Here is a 19,851-nt window from a genome sequence, read left to right on the forward strand (position 1 = left end):
GTGTTTCAATGAGATCCCCCTCATTCTTCTAAATTCTAGTGAGTATAGGCCCAAAGCTGCCAAACAAAACACCTATCCACCTATCTTCATATTGTCTGCAAACTCTGCAACAAAGCCATCAATTCCATCATCCAAATCATTAACATATAATGTAAAAAGAATCGGTCTCAACACAGTCTCTGGTGGAACACCCCTTCACCGGCAGCCAACTAGAAAAGGCTCACTTTATTCCCACTCTTTGCCTCCTGCCAGTTGGCCGCTGCTTTATCCATGTAATACCATGGGCTCATATGTGGCACCTTGTCAAAGGCCTTCTGAAAGTCCAAGTACTCAACATCACCCGATTCTCTTTCATCTATTCTGCTTGTTATTTCCTCAAAGAGTTCCACAGATCTGTCAGGCAAGGCTCTCCCTGAGGAATGCATGCTCACTGCAGCCTATTTTATCACGTGCCTCCAAGTACCTTGAAACCACATCCTTAGCAATCGACTCCAACTTCTTCCCAACCACTGAGGTCAAACTAACTGGCCTACAATTTCTCTCTCCCTTCTTTAAAAGTGGAGTGATATTTGCAATTTTCCAGTCATCCTGAACCATTCCAGGATCTGGTGATTCTTGCTCATTCATTACTAATGCCTCCACAATTTCTTGAGCCGCCTCTCGCAGAACTGTGGGGTGGTTCACACTTCATCATTTGGTCCAGGTGACTTATCTAGCTTCAGACCTTTCAGTTGTCCCAAGAACTTTCTCTCTAGCAATGGTAACTTCACACATTTCATGACCCCTGGCACCTGGAACTTGCACCATACTGTTAGTGTCTTCCACAGGAAAATACTTGTTCAGTTTGTCTGCCATTTCCTTGTCTCCCATTACTACCTCTCCAGCATCGTTCTCCAGTGGTACGAGATTCACTCTCACCTTGTGCTTCTGTAATTCACTCTAATACTGATACATCTGACATTAGTTTCTCCTTCTCAAAATCCTCGATGAATTCAATCATATTATTATCACTTGCCCCAAAGGGTTTTTTACCTTAAGCTCTTACACGAGCAGAATAGCTGTTCCACTAGTGGGCTCAACCAAGAGCCATCTAAATAGCCATCTCGTAGACATTCCCCCTCTTTGAATCCAGTGCCAACCTGATTTTCCCAATCTACCTGCATATTGAAATCCTCTATGACCATTGTAACGTTGCCCTTTGGGTTTACATTTTCCATCTCCCATTGTAAATTGTAGACCACATACTTACTACTGTTTGGAGGTCTGTATATAACTCCCATCGGTAACTTTTTATTCTTGCAGTTCCTTAGCTCTATCCACAATGATTCAACATCTTTTAACCCTCTGTCACCTCTTTCTAATGATTTGACTTCATTTTTTACCAACCAAGAAATGCCACCTCCTCTGCCTTTCTGCCTCTCCTTTCAGTGCAATGTGTATCTTTGGACATTGAGCTCCCAGCTATAATCTTCCTTCAGCCATGATTCAGTGATACCTAAGCATCATATGTGCCAGTCTGTGACTGTGCTACAAGTTAATCTACTTTATTCCGTACACTGCATGCATTTAAATATCACGCCTTCAGTCCTGTGTTCACTCTTTTCAACTTTGTCCACCTTTTACCTTGCAACACATCCTGTTGACTGCAATTTTGCCCCGCCATCAGCCTCTCCTTGCTAGGAGTCTCACTACACATTGCCTCTATTTGTAAACCAACAACTTCATCTGCAGCACTATCAATCTGGTTCCCATCCCCCTGCCAAATTAGTTTAAACCCACACGAACAACTCTAGCCAACGTGCCCGCAAGGATATTGGACCTCCTCGGGTTCATATCTGACCCGTGCCTTTTATACAGGTTATACTTTGCCCGGAAGAGATCCCAATGATCCATAAATTTGAAGCCCTGCCCCCTGTAGCAGTTCCTCAGCCACATATTCACCTGCCAAATCATTTCATTTTTACCCTCACTGGCACATGGCACAGGCAGCAATCCAGAGATTACCATACGACACAGAAGCAGAATTGGGTCATTTGGCCTATCAAATCCGCTACGCATTCAATCATGGCTGGTCCTTTTTTTTTTACTGCCCTGGAGATCTTGTTTCTCAGCTTTTTACCTAGCTCCCCAAAATTTCCTTTCAGGACCTCCTCACCTTGTCTGCCTATGTCATTGGTGCCAACATGTACCAGGACTTTTGGCTGCCCACCCTTACCCTTGAGCATGCCATGGACCCGATCCAAGACATCCCTGATCCTGGCACTAGGGAGGCAACATACATCCGGTTGTCTTTCTGACAAAGGAATCTGCTACCAACACTGCATTCCTCTTCATCTCTCTGCTCTTCTGAACCACAGCACCAGGCTCAGTGCCAGAGTCCTGGTCACTGTGACTAGCAACCCCCCCCCCCCGGTAGGTCATCCCCTTAATAGAATCTAAAGTTATATATTTATTAGTAAGGGGAATGGTTATAGGGGCTGTGCATTTCCCCTCTTTCTCCTGATGTCACCCAGTTACCTGTCTCTTGCAGCCTGGTGGCACCCTGTAGCTCCTGTCTCATTCTCCCATATGAGCCAAAGGTCATCAAGCTACAGCTCCAGTTGCTTAATACGTTCTCTCAGAAGTTGTCACTTAGTGCACCTTGTGAAGATGTGTTTATCTGGGAGACGTCCAGTCTCCCAGACTTCCCACATCCCACACGAAGTACAAAACACTTCCTCGGAGCCATTCTCACTAACCTACTATGCTCTATCAAATAAATACAGAGAGAGAGTAACTTGCAAGACGACGTACTTCACTGGAACCTGATCTTAATGAGCCAAAGTCACTCTAAAGTCTGGCACACTCAAAATGAATGGCTGCTCCGCTTGCACTTGAATTATTCTTATTGGCCCTTTCTATTGAACCCCTCAAGCTGATTGGTTGCTTCTCAAATCAGGAAAAACTGCTACAAAATTCTGCCTTCAAAATCTTCATCGCTGCCCTGATTTAAAAAAAAAAGTAGCTCTATTTATGCACCCTAGGTGTGGATGGTCCAACTCAAATTCAATGCATCTGAAACTGGTCTTGATGCTGGTTTCTTTGTGAGGTTAACTATATTCATATGAAACTAGGCCGAAATGTGTGCAATTCTGGATGTATATTTGGAGATGTAAGGTAAACTTCAGATGCTGGAATCCGGTGCAAATAAAACTACTGGAGGAATTCATTTGGTTAGCCCACATCTGTGAGAGGGAGGAGGAATTGTTGGAATTGTAAGTTGAGACTCTGCACCAAGACTAAGAGTGAAGAGGGTAGGTAGCCTGTATAGAGGAGCGAGGAGGGGTAACCTTGTCTCCATCCTCCCCTCCCATCCCCAATTGCAATGGCCTTTATTTTCTTGTCTGTTTCCACCTATCACTCACCTGTTTCTGTCTCCCTGTTCCACCCCACCCTCTCCTCCACCTGGCTCCTGCGCATTACCTTTCACGTCTCCCTGTCACCTGTTGGCTCCTGTCTCTGTCATCTTCTCTAAATTGGCTCTGTTCCCTCTCCACTCTCAGTCCTGATACAGGGTCTCAGCCAAAACTGTTAACCATTCCATCCCCATCAACTGTTCTAACAACAGTTTGTTTTTTGTTTTTGTTATGTAAAGGATTAATTTGTGGCCCACTTCTAATTTAATTCCTTTATTTCAGTGTTTCAGGAGAAGCCGGATATTCCACCAAGCCAAGCACAAGCAGCTATCCATGCCAGCCCTCCACAGGACTACTCCTATATCCAATCTATTCTGCAGATGGTCAAAAACTTGCCATTTTTCCTCCTCATTGTAACCTATGGTAAGCTTCTGCTTTGTAAATTTATTGCTTTGCCTTGCTTTTCCCACACAGCATTACAGTTACATTGGATTAATGTTAGTCCCCTTAAATATGGTTGATTTTTGAACATTGGTGATTCATACATCCAATTATAGCCCATTTCTGGCAATGTTATTCAATAAAGGTCACTGTTACAACACCTGTTAGCTACGTGCAACTTTATGGAAAATAGTTGACATGCAAAATAGCAAATTGTACATTTTTGACTTTGTAAACTTTCTACATGATTCCATAATACTATTTTTAAAATTGCTTTGCAAGCTTTCGATTCACACATAGTTTTATCGCACCCAGGACAACACCATAAAATCAAGGAGACTTACAACAAAAGGCTGGACCATAAGTTATAGGAGCAGAATTAGGCTATTTGGCCCATCTAGTCTGCTCCACTATTTTATCATGGCTGATTGCATTTTCCTCTCCGTCCCAATCTCCTGCTTTCTCCCCGTATCCCTTTATGTCCCGACCAATCAAGAATCAGAATTAGTTTTATTATCACCGGCGTGTGATGTGAAATTTGTTAACTTAGCAGCAGCAGTTCAATGCAATACATAATCTAGCAGAGAGAGAAATAATAATAAATAAATAAAATAAAACATAATAAATAAACAAGTAAATCAATTACGTATATTGAATAGATTTTTGAAAAATGTGCAAAAACAGAAATACTGTATATTAAAAATAGTGAGGTAGTGTCCGAAGCTTCAATGTCCATTTAGGAATCAGATAGCAGAGGGGAAGAAGCTGTTCCTGAATCGCTGAGTGTGTGCCTTCAGGCTTCTGTATCTCCTACCTGATGGTAACAGTGAGAAAAGGGCATGTCCTGGTGCTGGAGGTCCTTAATAATGGATGCTGCCTTTCTGATATACCGCTCCCTAAAAATGTCCTGGGTACTTTGTAGGCTAGTGCCCAAGATGGAGTTGACTGGATTTGTAACCTTCTGCAGCTTCTTTCGGTCCTGTGCAGTATCCCCTCCATACCAGACAGTGATGCAGCCTGTCAGAATGCTCTCCACAGTACACCTATAGAAGATTTTGAGTGTATTTGTTAACATGCCAAATCTCTTCAAACTCCTGATCAAGTGTAGCCGCTGTCTTGCCTTCTTTATGACTACATCAATATGTTGGGACCAGGTTAGATCCTCAGAGATCTTGATGTCCAGGAACTTGAAACTGCTCACTCTCTCCTCTTCTGATCCCTCTGAGGATTGGTATGTGTTCCTTCGTCTTACCCTTCCTGAAGTCCACAATCAGCTCTTTTCGTCTGACTGATGTTGAATGCCAGGTTGTTGCCGCGGCACCACTCCACTAGTTGGCATATCTCACTCCTGTATGCCCTCTCGTCATCACCTGACATTCTACCAACGATGGTTGTATCAACAGCAAATTTGTAGATGGTATTTGAGCTATACTTAGCCACACAGTCATGGGTGTAGAGAGAGTCGTGTAGTGGGCTAAGCACACACCCCTGAGGTGCGCCAGTGTTGATCGTCAGCGGGGAGGAGATGTCATCACCAATCTGCACAGACTGTGGTCTTCCGATTAAGAAGTCGAAGATCCAATTACAGAGGCCCAGGTTCTGCAACTTCTCAATCAAGATTATGGGAATGATGGTATTAAATATTGAGCTATAGTCCATAAACAGCATCCTGACGTAGGTGTTTGTGTTGTCCAGGTGGTCTAAAGCCGTGTGAAGAGCGGTGGAGATTGCGTCTGCCGTTGACCTATTGTGACGATAGGCAAATTGCAATGGGTCCAGGTCCTTGCTGAGGCAGCGGTTCAGCCTAGTCATAACCAACCTCTCAAAGCATTTCATCACTGTCGATGTGAATGCTACTGGGCAATAGTCATTAAGGCAGCTCACATTATTCTTTGGCACTGGTATAATTGTTGCCTTTTTGAAGCAAGTGGGAACTTCTACCCCTAGCAGTGAGAGGTTGAAAATATCCTTGAATACTCCCGCTGATTGGTTGGCACAGATTTTCAGAGCCTTACCAGGTGCTCCATCAGGACCTACTGCATTACAAGGGTTCACTCTCTTTAAAGTCAGTCTAACATTGGCCTCTGAGACAGAGATCACAGGGTCATCAGGTGCAGCAGGGATCTTCACAGCCGCAGTTGTGTTCTCCTTTTCAAAACGTGCATAGAAGGCGTCTACCTATCAATTTCTACCTTAAATACAGGTTTCCCCCGCTATCCGAAGGTAGGGCATTCCTATGAAACCTTTCGTAAGCCGCTATGTCATAAAGTGAAGAAGCAATTACCATTTATTTATATGGGAAAAATTTGTGAGTGTTCGCGTAATAACCTACCAAATCATACCAAATAACACACAAAACTTAAAATAACACGAACATATAGTAAAAGCAGGAATGATATGATAAATACACAGACTATATAAAGTAGAAATAATGTATGTACAGTGTAGTATCAATTACCGGAATCGGCAAGACAGCTTGCCGAGCACACTGATGATGGTGTGTTAGACTTGTCGGAGTTTGGGTGGTGCAGTGGCCCCCACCCTCCAGGCCGCTGAGTGATACACTGCCGCAAAGAACGCAGGGGTCCAGCGGTAGCTGTGAGGTACACAGCACACCTTTAAGAAAAAAGCCGAAACAAACGTGCTAATTAATTAGGTGCCGCCCGTATTTGTCGGCCCAGATCAGTGCCGATTTCCGATTTCCGATTGCGTCGTCTCTGATCTGGGCCGACAATTACGTGTCGGCGGCACCTAATTAATTAGCATGTTTATTTCGGCCTTTTTCTTCAAGATGTGCTGTGTGCCTCCCGGCTACCTTTGCATTCTCCACGAATTGGTATCTGTCCCTGGCCTGGGGGTTCGGGTGGTGGGACACTGGGGTGTCATCTCGTCGCCTGTTTCCATTAGAGCAGGCAGCTCATCTTCTCCTATGACTGCCCGCCTCGATGTTGAAGGTCGAGGTTTGTCATCTGCTGTGGCTGATGTGGAAGGCTTGCTTGACTGCTGAGCCTCGTGTATTTTTCTATGACACAATTCTTTAATAAGGACTCAAACCATCCTGCAAATATCCCCTAAACCGACTTACCCTTTCAAAATTAAAGTCGTACTTTATCATTATTCATTCGGTTTCGATTGTTATCCTTTTTTCTTCCAATTGCATCAGCTCTTCATCTGTCAGTTCTTGGTGATGAGATGCCAAAACCCTCTTCAACATCATCTTCGTCAACTTCCACAAGCCAAACTCACGTTGTCCTTACTTTGTTCACCACAATCAAAACGCTTTAATTATGTCTAGTTTTACGCTAAGTGTAACACCCTTACGAGCTCTTTCAGGCTTTTCCAGTACCATAGAACTCATCTTGCAAACGGCTACACACAGGCTCGCGTTTAAGCAATGCTGGCGAGAATCCGGGGGAGAGCGGCTGCTCGGAGCGTGCTGCCTTTTATCGCGCACTGATTTTTTTATTGTGCGCTGAATTTTTTTTTTGTAACAGTGAAAACACCTTCTGAAAGTGAAAATAGGGTACTAATAGGGTCTTTCATAACAGTGAGGTTTCGTAAAGCGAACGTTCGAAAAGTGGGGGACACCTGTATATGGTTATATTATATGGTTCAGTTCCTGGACAACTTCACTTTCGGGCCATTCGCTACTGCATTCGGTTTCAATTCGTATCCTTTCTTCTTGCAATTGCATCAGCTCTTCATCTGTCAGTTCTTGATCATGGGATGCCAAACCCTTTTCAACATCATCTTTGTCAACTTCCAGAAACCCAGCCTCCTTAGCCAAAGTCACTATTGCCGTATTTATTGTTGTTGGTTCGAAGCCTTTAAAATCGTTCTCTGCTTCGGGACACATTTTCCTCCAAACGCCATTTCTCATCGAGACTGTTAGCCTGTTGAGAGCATCTCCAATGTTGGGAATTGCCAATTTTATATTCTTTCCAGATCTCTCGCAAAGACGCTTTGGAGTTGCCCTCTCCGTCAATGGCAATTACAATAAAATGCGTCACATTTTGCATATAGTAAGCCTTAATCGTGGCTATTAGGCCTTGGTCACACAGCTGCAGCAACGATGTCGTATTTGGCGGTAAGAACGCAACACGAATGTTACTGCCATACTCGGTAATGGCAGGCGGATGAGCAGCACAATTATTGACAATCACAAGACACCTATTATCGAGGTTATTTTCTCTACAGTATTTTTCAACAAAAGGACTAACGTATTCACTCGTACTCAGAAAAAATCCCTTGGGTATTCCAACTGCTTGGATGTGAACGGAACACAACAGGAAGTGTATTCTTATCAATGCCTTCTGAATGGTACACTAGTAGAGGCTTAAGGACAGCATCACCAGTGGTGTTAATAATAGCCATTAGGGTAAACCTCTCCTTCAATGCCTTGTGTCCCTTAGCCTGCTTTTCTTCTTTCTTTCTTTAGTTTCGTAAGGATATAAACATGACATAGTAGTAGTACAAAGTTATTGGGAATACATTGTTGTAATTAACATGAGTGATTATAAAGCCAAATAATATTTAAATGATAAAACTCCCAATCATATAGGATACCAATGAATAATATAGAACAAAGAAAAATATCTAAACAAAAATCATGAAAAAGGAAAAAAAAATAATAACCACCCCCCCCCCCCCAAAAAAAACTAATCTAAACAGAATTAATCAACTAAACTAAAAAAAAAAGACCTGGGCTGTTTTAACATTGTAAAAATGGGAGAAAAGAAAACCTTAGTTGTCGACGACTCCGTTCCTCTCAACCAACATTACAGAGAAGTAAAATAAGTTTGGAAATGGTCAAATTACATCATATGAAAATGCTGAGTAAATGACCTCCAAGTCTTTTCGAATTTAATGGAAGGGTCATAAACAACAGTTCTAATTTTTTCCAAATTTAAACACAACATAGTTTGTGAAAACCAATGAAATATGGTAGGAGGAAGCCTATCGAAGTAAATGTCTTGTTCGGCAATTTTTTCCAATAAATTGCAGTTTCGTCACAGTTAAACACTTGCTTATAGGAATAACTATCTTCTGTAATTATTTTCTTCAGTTCTGCTGGGAACTTTTTGGCAGCTTCAGTATCAGCCAAAGCACTCTCTCCAGTAAACATTAAACTATGAAGCTGCCCTCACCTCAGAAACCGATCAAACCACCAGTGACTACCTTTAAATTCCACTTTCACAACACTTTCATCACCATCATCCAGTGTTTTCTGTTTCAACTTATTAAAAAGACTGACTGATTTCTCTTTAAGTATAAGATAACTTAATGGAACACCACGCTTTGTACACCCATCAATCCACTCAAGCAGTACACTTTCCATTTTATCCGTTACTGGATGCTGACTAAAAGAGACCACTTTGCTGTTAGCAGAACCAATACTAACATTGGCAGCTTTCAAGATTCTTTCTCTCTGCCTGTAAGTAGTGCGAATGGTGGACGCAGGCAAGTTCAACGCACGCATAATGTCCTTACTTGGATTACCACGAACAAAACGTTTAATTACGTCCATTTTTACGCTAAGCATAACACCCTTACGAGCTCTCTTAGGCTTTTCCGATATGTTAGAACTCATGTTGCTAACGGATGCACAAAATAAATCGAGATACTGTACTGTAAAGCAGATGCTCACAGACACGTGTTGAAGCTATGGCGGCTTGATGCTGAGTGCAGTTCCCGGGGGAGGAGCTTGGCCGTGCAGCTCGGGGCGCGCGCTGCCTTTTTTTCATAAAAGCGAAAACAGGTACTAATGTAAGTCTTTCGTAAAAGTGAAGTGGCGTAAAGCGAATGTTTGTAAAGTGGGGGACACCTGTATACATAAAGACTACTTGTGGCCTTGGATATTAAGCTCTCAGCTATAATCTTTCAGCCATGATTCCATCATACTTACAACATTATACCTGCCAATCTGTAACTGTGGTAAATGTTCATCTGCTTTATTCCGTAGACTGTGCACATTCAAATACAACAGCTTCGGTCTTGTGTTCACCCTTTTCGATTTTGTCTGCATTTATATTGCAACTGATCCTGTTAACTGCAACTTTGCCCCATCAACAGCCTTTCTCCACTACACATTGTGTCTGTTTGTAAACCAGATATTTCATCTTCAGCACTATCATCTGCCTTTCCTACGATACCTCTCACATTGAAATATAGGCAGCTGAGGACACTAGTCGCACCATTCTCAAACTTTTGATTCCTAACTTTGTCTTAGATCTTACCAACATCTGTCTCCACAACCTCTCCTCTAACTGTTCTGGCACTCTGGTTCCCAGCCCCCTGCAACTCTAGTTTAAACCCCACCATGCAGCATTAACAAACCTTCCACTAGGATATTAGACCTCCACCAGTTCAGGTGCAAACTGTCCCTTCTGTACAGGTCCGATCTTCCCTGGAAGAGAGCAAATGATCCCAAAATCTTATGCCCTCCCTCCTACACCATTTCCTTAGTCACATATTAAACTATACAATCTTCCTAGTTCTGGCCTCATTAGCACGTAGCATGGGTAGAAATCCTGAGATCACACAGCCTTCCACAACCTGGGTAATACAAACACTTGTGTCAGGACGCAGCGGGCCAGGAAGCATCTCTAGGAAGAGGTACAGTCGACGTTTCGGGCCGAGACCCTTCGTCAAAACGTCGGCCCGAAACGTCGACTGTACCTCTTCCTAGAGATGCTGCCTGGTCTGCTGCGCTCACCAGCAAATTTGATGTGTGTTGCTTGAATTTCCAGCATCTGCAGAGTTCCTCGTGTTTACCTGTGTCAGGATGCTGCTCATCAACTATAGCTCAGCACTTCATACAAATCATTCCCACAAATTGATTGAGAAGTTACAGAACCTGGGCCCCTGTAATTGGATCCTTGACTTCCTAACCGGAAGACCACAATCTGTGTGGGTTGGTGACAACATCTCCTCCTCGCTGACGATCAACACTGGCGCACCTCAGGGGTGTGTGCTTAGCCCACTGCTCTACTCTCTCTCTCTACCCATGACTGTGTGGCTAGGCATAACTCAAATGCTATCTATATATTTGCTGATGATACAACCATTGTTGGTAGAATGTGGCTAGGCATAACTCAAATGCCATCTATATATTTGCTGATGATACAACCATTGTTGGTAGAATCTCAGGTGGTGACAAGAGGGCATACAGGAGTGAGATATGCCAACTAGCGGAGTGGTGTCACAGCAACAACCTGGCACTCAACGTCAGTAAGACGAAAGAGCTGATTGTGGACTTCAGGAAGGGTAAGACGGAGGAACACATACCAATCCTCACAGAGGGATCAGAAGAGGAGAGAGTGAACAGTTCCTGGGTGTCAAGATCGCTAACGACCTAACCTGGTTCCAACATATCGATGCAGCTACAAAACAGGCAAGACAGTGACTATACTTTATTAGGAGTTTGAAGAGATTTGGTATGTCAAAAACTTCTATAGTTGTACTGAGGAGTACATTCTGACAGGCTGTATCACTGTCTGGTATGGAGGGGCTACTGCACAGGACCAGAAGAAGCTGCAGAGGGTCGTAAATTTTTCGGCTCCATCTTGGGTACTAGCATACAAGATACCAAGGAGCGGCGTTTCAGAAAGGCAGCGTCCATTATTAAGGGTCCCCAGCACCCAGGGCATGCCCTTTTCTCACTGTTACTGTAATGTTCTGTTATATTGGCTCGTGTATGTCTAGGGGAAATCCCGCCCAGCACCTGCTTCAACGCTCCCCTCAGGGTCAGTCGCAGCCTGAATCAATCCCAAACATCAATCATCAGCCAGCACACCCAGTAAATTTTAACAAATACACTTTATAGATATTACTAATTCTATGACATTAATATGGATTTGATACAGAGAGGAAAGTAATGAGAAAAAAAAGGCGCCAACACTTATCAAAGTCCAAGTTCTTCGTGCGCAACCATTGGAGCTCAATCGATTCCAGACGACCACCTGGATCCTGTCGACTCGGGGCTCGGGACCACCCGGAGTGATCGACTGGAGCCTCTCCGCACGTCCACCGTCCTCCCCGTCTCTCCTCCGACTCCCCGCCAAAAACCCCATCCACCGTCCTCCCCATCTCTCCTCCATCCTCCCCGTCTGTCCCCCGACTCCCCGTCCACCGTCCTCCCCTTCTCTCCCCCGACTCCCCGTCTCTCCACCATCCTCCCCGTCTCTCCTCCGACACCCCGTCCACTGTCCTCCTCGTCTCTCCTCCGACTCCCCGCCAAAACTCCAGCTACAGTCATATCATACAGCATGGTATCCGAAAACAAAACGATACATAACCACCCATTGGCTAATAGAAGGCTGCTATCTCATTTTAAAGTAAAACAAACTGCTAGCGCAAACTCTCTTCAGCGTTTAACACAACAAAGCCGCATTACCAGATTAACATAACAAAGTCGCCATTTTAACTCTAACAAAAAGAAAGACCCCATACACTACCATGAGGTAGGAGGTGTAGAAGCCTGAAGGCACACACTCAGTGATTCAGGAACAGCTTCTTCCCCTCTGCCATCCCATTCCTAAATGAACATTGAACCCATGAACACTGCCTCACTTTTTTTTTATATGTATTATTTCTGTTCTTGCATGAGTTTTAATCAATTCATTATACTGTATGTATACTATAAATTGATTTACTTATTTATTTTTTCTCTTCTACATCAGCGGTCCCCAACCACCGGGCCACAAAGCATGTGCTACCGGGCCGCAAGGAAACCTTTCCTCATTCCCTGTCACACCCACTATTGAGCCATTACACATGCGAGGTCACTACCCACGCGTTATCCATGTCAGCGCGGGAAGGAGATCAACTTCTTGAGCTTACAAATGACGGCGGGCTGAAAAGTATGTTTGACATAACATCTCTGCCGGCATTCTGGATCAGGACATCCTGAACGCTAAAAAGAGGGCATTTAGAGATGGAAATAGGGAGGAGCTGAGGGCAATACAGAGGGACCTGAAAGCCAGGATCAGGGAGGCTAAAGACAGGTACAGGAGGAAGCTTGAGTGGAAACTCCAGCAGAACAACATGAGAGAGGTCTGGAGGGGGATGAGGACCACAACTGGGTTCCAGCAAACTAGCAACAGAGGAGCTGAAGGCAGTGTGGACAGGGCCAACGAACTTAACCTGTTCTTTAACAGATTTGGCATTGTGGCCCCTGCCCATCCCACACATGAGCCATCTGTTGTCAGCCCCCAACCAACACATATTCCACTCTCCCCTCCTACCCCTCCTCACAGTCCCCCACCCTGCTCTCATGACTATACCCCTTCCTCTCACGAAACCACCATGGTGGGCTTCACAGCTGAACAGGTGAGAAGACAGCTGAAATGTCTCAACCCAAGCAAGGCTGCAGTTCCGGATGGTGTCAGTACCAGGGTGCTCAAACCCTGTGCCCCTTAGCTATGTGGAGTACTTCGCCATGTATTCAACCTGAGCCTGAGGCTCCGGAGGGTTCCTGTACTGTGGAAGACGTCCTGCCTCGTCCCTGTGCCGAAGACACCATGCCCCAGCGGCCTCAATGACTACAGACCGGTGGCATTGACCTCCCACATCATGAAGACCCTGGAGAGATTTGTTCTGGAGCTGCTCTGGCCTATGGTCAGGCCACACTTAGATCCCCTCCAGTTCGCCTACCAGCCCCGACTAGGAGTTGAGGATGCCATCGTCTTCCTGCCAAGCCCTGTCTCCACCCACCTGGACAAGCCAGTGAGCACTGTGAGGGTCATGTTTTTTGACTTCTCCAGTGCGTTCAACACCATCCGCCCTGCTCTGCTGGGGGAGAAGCTGACAGCAATGCAGGTGGATGCTTTCCTGGTATCATGGATTCTTGATTACCTGACTGGCAGACCACAGTACGTGTGCTTGCAACACTGTGTGTCCGACAGAGTGATCAGCAGCATTGGGGCTCCACAGAGGACTGTCTTGTCTCCCTTTCTCTTCACCATTTACACCTCGGACTTCAACTACTGCACAATCTTGTCATCTTCAGAAGTTTTCCGATGACTCTGCCATAGTTGGATGCATCAGGGAGATGAGGCTGAGTACAGGGCTACGGTAGGAAACTTTGTCACATGGTGTGAACAGAATTATCTGCAGCTTAATGTGAAAAAGACTAAGGAGCTGGTGGTAGACCTGAGGAGAGCTAAAGTACCGGTGACCCCTGTTTCTATCCAGGGGGTCAGTGTGGACATGGTGGAGGATTACAAATACCTGAGGATACGAATTGACAATAAACTAGACTGGTCAAAGAACACTGAGACTGTCTACAAGAAGGGTCAGAGCTGTCTCTATTTCCTGAGGGTGGCAGACACCATCAGAATCAACGTACTCATTCGTAAGGCTAGTGATGTTGTGGGGATGGAACTGGACTCTCTGACGGTGGTGTCTGAAAAGAGGATGCTGTCTAAGTTGCATGCATTTTGGTCAATGTCTCTCATCCACTACATAATGTACTGGGTGGGCACAGGAGTACATTCAGCCAGAGACTCATTCCACTGAGATGCAGCACAGAGCGTCATAGGAAGTCATTCCTGCCTGTGGCCATCAAACTTTACAACTCCTCCCTTGGAGGGTCAGACACCCTGAGCCAATAGGCTGGTCCTGGACTTATTTCATAATTTACTGGCATAATTTACATATTACTATTTAACTATTTATGGTTCTATTACTATTTATTATTTATGGAGCAACTGTAACGAAAACCAATTTCCCCCGGGATTAATAAAGTATGACTGTGACAAAGTCGAGGCTAAATATCCTGAGATAGCCACGAAAGCACTGAAAACGTTGCTTCCATTTCCAACATATATTTGCAATGAATGCAACGAAAACTAAATTGCAGAATAGACTGGACATAAGGAACCCCCTTCGCGTATCGCTGTCTCCCATCACCCTTCGATGGCACCGTCTTGTTGCAGGGAAACAAGCCCAGGGCTCCCACTGATTCAGCGATATTGGTGTGTTACAATGATTTTATATGCTCATATGAGGAAAATATGTGCTGTGTGTATAATATCCAAATGTTACTTAAAATGTTATGATGCTATTGACTTATAAGTGACTTATATAACCATATAACAATTACAGCACAGAAACAGGCCATCTCTGCCCTTCTAGTCCGTGCTGAAGGCTTACTCTCACCTAGTGCCACCGACCTGCACTCAGCCCATAACCCTCCATTCCTTTCCTGCCAATATACCTATCCAATTTTTCTTTGAATGATAATATCGAACCTGCCTCTACCACTTCTACTGGAAGTTTGTTCAACACTTACTTCAAGCTCCCCTGTCCTCCCCTGATAATTGACTTAACGCTATATTCATGCAAGGAAAATATGCGCTGTGTGTTTAATATTAAATTTGTTAGATAACCCCTTTTAGAAACGAAATTGAGTGTATTAGCCACTTATCACCTATATTCCGGTCGTGATTAACACCACCACCCCCCCCCAAACGGAATCGCCAAAAACGATTTGTAGGAAAAAAAATTGGCACGTACACACATGCGCACACAGGTGCCTGCGCAAGGCTTCATGGTCATGGTAATCTTCCTCGGGGTAAACACAACGTATTTGACTGCTACTCTTGTCTGTTGGCAACCCAACCCCGCACCCTCCCCCCCCCCCCCCCCCCCCCCACCCCGGGTCAGCCAGTCCGCAGTGCAAAAAAGGTTGGGGACCCCTGTTCTACATCATGTATTGCATTGAACTGCTCCTGCTAAGTTACCAAATTTCACAACACATTCTGGTGATAATAAACCTGATTCCGATTCTGAGATAATGGGCTTGGAGGAGATGTTTCCTCTTGTGAGAGAATTTACAATTTAGAATCGCTGTTTAAAGATAAGATGTTGCCCATTCCAGGGAGAAAAGGTGAATTCCTGCCCCTCCCCCCCCCTCACCCCAAGTTTCGAAGTTTTGGAACTTTGCCAAAGGATGGTGCAATGGAGACTGAATATTTTAAGGCAGAGTTTAGAGAGGTGCTTGGTAAAAGAGTGAATGGTACTGAGAAAAGGTGGGAATGCAGCATTCAGATTACCGATTAGCATTGATCTTAATGGGTGAAGCCATCTCACTGGCCAAGTATCCCTCTGTTTCTAATTTGTGTAATATAAGGCTGGAAAGAGTTTATACTGTGTGACTTGGTAAGTAGTGAAGGTGGCTCTCTTTAGGTTTGGTGGCGGTCTGGATATGGACAGGAGGATGTGCTCAGGATGCGTAGGTTGTCATTGTTTTCATTGACATCATGGAAAGCTATTTGACCTGTAATGTCTGTTATAGCTCTGAGCATTCCCATCTGACCCTTCGCCCACATTTCCCATGATCTAGGAACCTTGACATTAGAAAAGAAAATACTAGTAATTCTGAGGCCAGCTTTTGTCCCAGTGCATCGTCTCTCTCGACAACCTACAGTTTAAGTGGTTAAAGACGGAAACAACCTTGTGGCTTGGCAGCTGCTGGATTGTAGGTGAATCCTGACACTGGGACTGCTAATCTCTCAGATGTCAAGCTACCTATGTGGTGAAATGCCCTGCATTTCTTGCCTCACAGGGTTCCTAACAAATATTGTTTGTAACCAAGGAATATGATAATAGACCACTAAGCTGATCAATAACAGAGGCAAAGAACATCCCTAATGTGCGAGGAATCAGAATTGGAGAACTGCTGAGATTTGAGGGTTAGAAGATGGAAGAGGTTTATAATGATGTGGGGCAAGTCCATAGAACTGTTTAAGTGCATTGACAATGTTAAATGTTTCACTGCTAAGCAGGGCATTTTTATTCAAGCCATTCAAAAACTAGTATTATTTAATGGTGATTTAAAACTGCAGTCTGTTGCTTAGACCATAAGATATAGGAACAGAATTTGGCCCATGGAGTCTGCTCCACCTTTTATTATGGTTGATCCATTTTTCTCTCGGCTCCAGTCTCCTGCCTTCCCTCCTCTATCCCTTCATGCCCTGACCAATGAAGAATCTATCGACATCTGCCTTAAATTTATATAAAGACTTGGTCTCCACAGCTGCCTCTGGGAGGCCGAATTCCACAGATTCACCACTCTCTGACTAAAGAAATTTCTCCTGATGTTGATGTTTGAACAACATCATTAATTAGTAGTCTCATACTCTTAAGTAAGGCTGATCAGTGTGATGGAACATGTGATTCAAGAAACACAACTCAGCTGGAGGGTATAGAATCATTACAATATGTTGTCAGGCCACTTGCTGTTGAGTGTATGGCAGTTCCTTACACAGTATGTTTAGTCCCCGTAGTCCCTTCTTCCTCAAGATGATCATGCAAGTATGAGAGATTTAAAGTGTTTTTAAAAATACTGCCACTACTCAAACTTGATGAATCTTGCACAGCAGCAAGATTCCTGACAGAAGTGAAGTCACAAGTGCAGTTCCTCTTTAAGACAGGCAGAAGAGACGATGCCGCACTGGATTAAAAGTTCATTTAAGGAAGACGGGTGATCCAACTTCTACTACTGTCTGTTCTGCTGGCAAATGCACAGACTCTGGAAAATAAAATCAAATACCTCCGAGCAAGATTGCTGTATCAGAAAGACATCAGGGTTTGTTGAGTTCTCTGTTTCATGAAGGCTTGGCTACCCCCTTCCATAGCAATACACCTTTGCCGGCTTCACGATTCACCACCAGGATGGGACTGCGGACTCTTTCAAAGGCAGAAGAGATGGAGTATGCTTTGTGATTAACTCCCTGTGGTGCACAAATGTGGCTCTATGCCAGACCTGCTCATCCGACCTGGAACACCTAACGATCAAGTGTCATCCATCTTATCTGCTTTGAGAATTTTCAGCCATCACCTTGATAGTGGTGTATATTCCACCTCAGGCCCATCTCAAGCAGGCTTTGGATCAGACGTTCCCAACCATTTTTTAACACCATGGACCAGTACTATTAAGCAAGGGGTCCTTGGACCACAGGTTGGGAACCCCTGCAGCGTAATCAACAGGCATGAAACAGCCTTTCCTATCATCTTGGAGGATTTTAACCAGGACAGCTTAAAAAATTCCCTAAATAATTATCACCAACATATCACTTGTGGAATCAGAGGAGCCAATACACTGGACCACTCTTGTGCCACCATTAAGAATGCTTACTGTGCCCACATTTGTACCACACCCACACTTTGGGAAGTCTGATCACCTGGCTGTACTTCTACTCCCTGAGTATAGGCAGAGACTGAAGACCACAGCACCAGTAGTGAGGACCAAGAAGGTATGGACAAGGGAGGCAGAGGAGTGCTTGTAGGACTGTTTTGAGTTGGTGGAGTGCAGAGTATTCAGCTGCCCTTCTTCAAGTTCAAATTAATATGCCACAGTTGTCACTGATTTCACTGAAAACTCTGTGGATGAGTGTGTGCCTAGTAGAGCATACCATACATACCAGAATTAAAAGCTGTAGGTGAATCAGGACATTCAAAGTCTGCTAAGGGCAAGATCTGTGGCATTCAAGTCTGGTGACCCAGAACTATACAAGAAGGCTGGTATGACTCAAGAGCAAATGGACAATTTCATTGGAGGTTAGAGGCAGAATAGGATGCACGTCAACTCTGGCAGGGTTTGCAGATCATTTCTTCCTAGGAAACAATACCTAGCATCATGAGTGGCAGTGATGCTTTACTCCCAGATGGGCTCAATGCTTTTTTATGCTGGATTTGAAACACAGAATAAACCTACAGCTATGAGGATACCTGCAGCATCCAGTGACCCTGTGATCTGCCTTGGCGGCCAACAACAGGGTGAACCCTTGCAAGGCAACAGGCCCAAATAGTGTACCTGGTAGGGCTCTGAAAACCTCTGCCAACCAGCTGGCGGGTGTGTTCAAAGACATTGTCAATCTCTCATTTCTATGATTGAAAGTTCCCACCTGCTTCAAAAGGACAACAAGGGTGAGCTGCCTTCATGACTGTCATTCAGTAGCACCCACAGCTACAGAGGTGAAGGTTGTTTATGGCTAGAATCAATCCTGCCTAAGCAAGGACCCAGACCCATAGGGTCTACGTTCGAGTGCTCTCAGCGGCTCTTCCTGAGGCTATGTACACCTGGATGGTACTAAAACTTATGTCAGGCTGCTGTGTATTGTCTACAGCTCAGTGTTTTACACAATAATTCCTACAGTTCTGATTAAAAAGCTCCAGGACCTGGGCCTCTGTACCTCCCTCTGCAACTGGATCCTTAACTACTTCACCAGAAGACCAAAGTCTGTGGATCGGAAGTGAAATCTCCACCTCCCTGATAATCAACATTGGCACACCTCAAGGATGTGTGCCTAGCCCGCTGCTCTACTCTCTCTACACCCATGACTGTATGGTTAGACACAACTCAAATGCAATCTATGAATTTGCTGACAACAGAACAATTGTTGGCAGACTTTCAGATGGTACAGGAGTGAGGTAGATCAGCTGTTTGAGTGGTGTCTCAGTAACATAGAAAATAGGTGCAGGAGTAGGCCGTTCGGCCCTTTGAGCCTGCACCACCATTCAGTGTGATCATTGCAGGGGGATGGGAACCAGAGTGCCAGAACTGACAGTGTGGCTGGGGTGAAAATAAATGATGTTGAAAGTTTAAGCAAATCCGCTGATAGAAAGGTTGTGAGTGGTGGTAAAAATCTTCTGAGGTGTATATATTTCAATGCTAGGAGTATTGCGGGGAAGGCGGATGAGTTGAGGGCGTGGATTGACACGTGGAATTATGACGTTGTAGCAATTAGTGAAACTTGGCTACAGGAGGGGCAGGACTGGCAGCTTAATATTCCAGGGTTCCGATGTTTCAGATGTGATCGAGGCAGAGGAATGGAAGGTGGGGGAGTAGCATTGCTTGTTAGGGAAAATATTACAGCAGTGGATTAGAGGGCTTGTCTAATGAGTCCTTATGGGTGGAGCTGAGAAACAGGAAAGGTATGGCCACATTAGTGGGATTGTATTACAGACCACCCAATAGTCAACGAGAATTGGAAGAGCAAATCTGCAGAGA

At 44.6% G+C, this 19,851-nt stretch overlaps 1 protein-coding gene across 2 annotated transcripts in view; it reads left to right on the forward strand.

Annotated features, from left to right (window-relative positions):
- flvcr2b (FLVCR choline and putative heme transporter 2b) overlaps positions 1–19,851 on the forward strand; it is a 254,612-nt gene that overhangs the window by 50,505 nt on the left and 184,256 nt on the right. For both annotated transcript variants that reach the window (XM_072274815.1, XM_072274816.1), the window contains exon 3: positions 3,678–3,818. In XM_072274815.1, coding sequence (XP_072130916.1) covers positions 3,678–3,818 — 141 coding nt within the window. The remainder of the gene's footprint in view (positions 1–3,677; positions 3,819–19,851) is intronic.

Source organism: Mobula birostris, chromosome 1 (genome assembly GCF_030028105.1).
Source record: "Mobula birostris isolate sMobBir1 chromosome 1, sMobBir1.hap1, whole genome shotgun sequence".
Lineage (NCBI taxonomy): Eukaryota > Metazoa > Chordata > Chondrichthyes > Myliobatiformes > Myliobatidae > Mobula > Mobula birostris.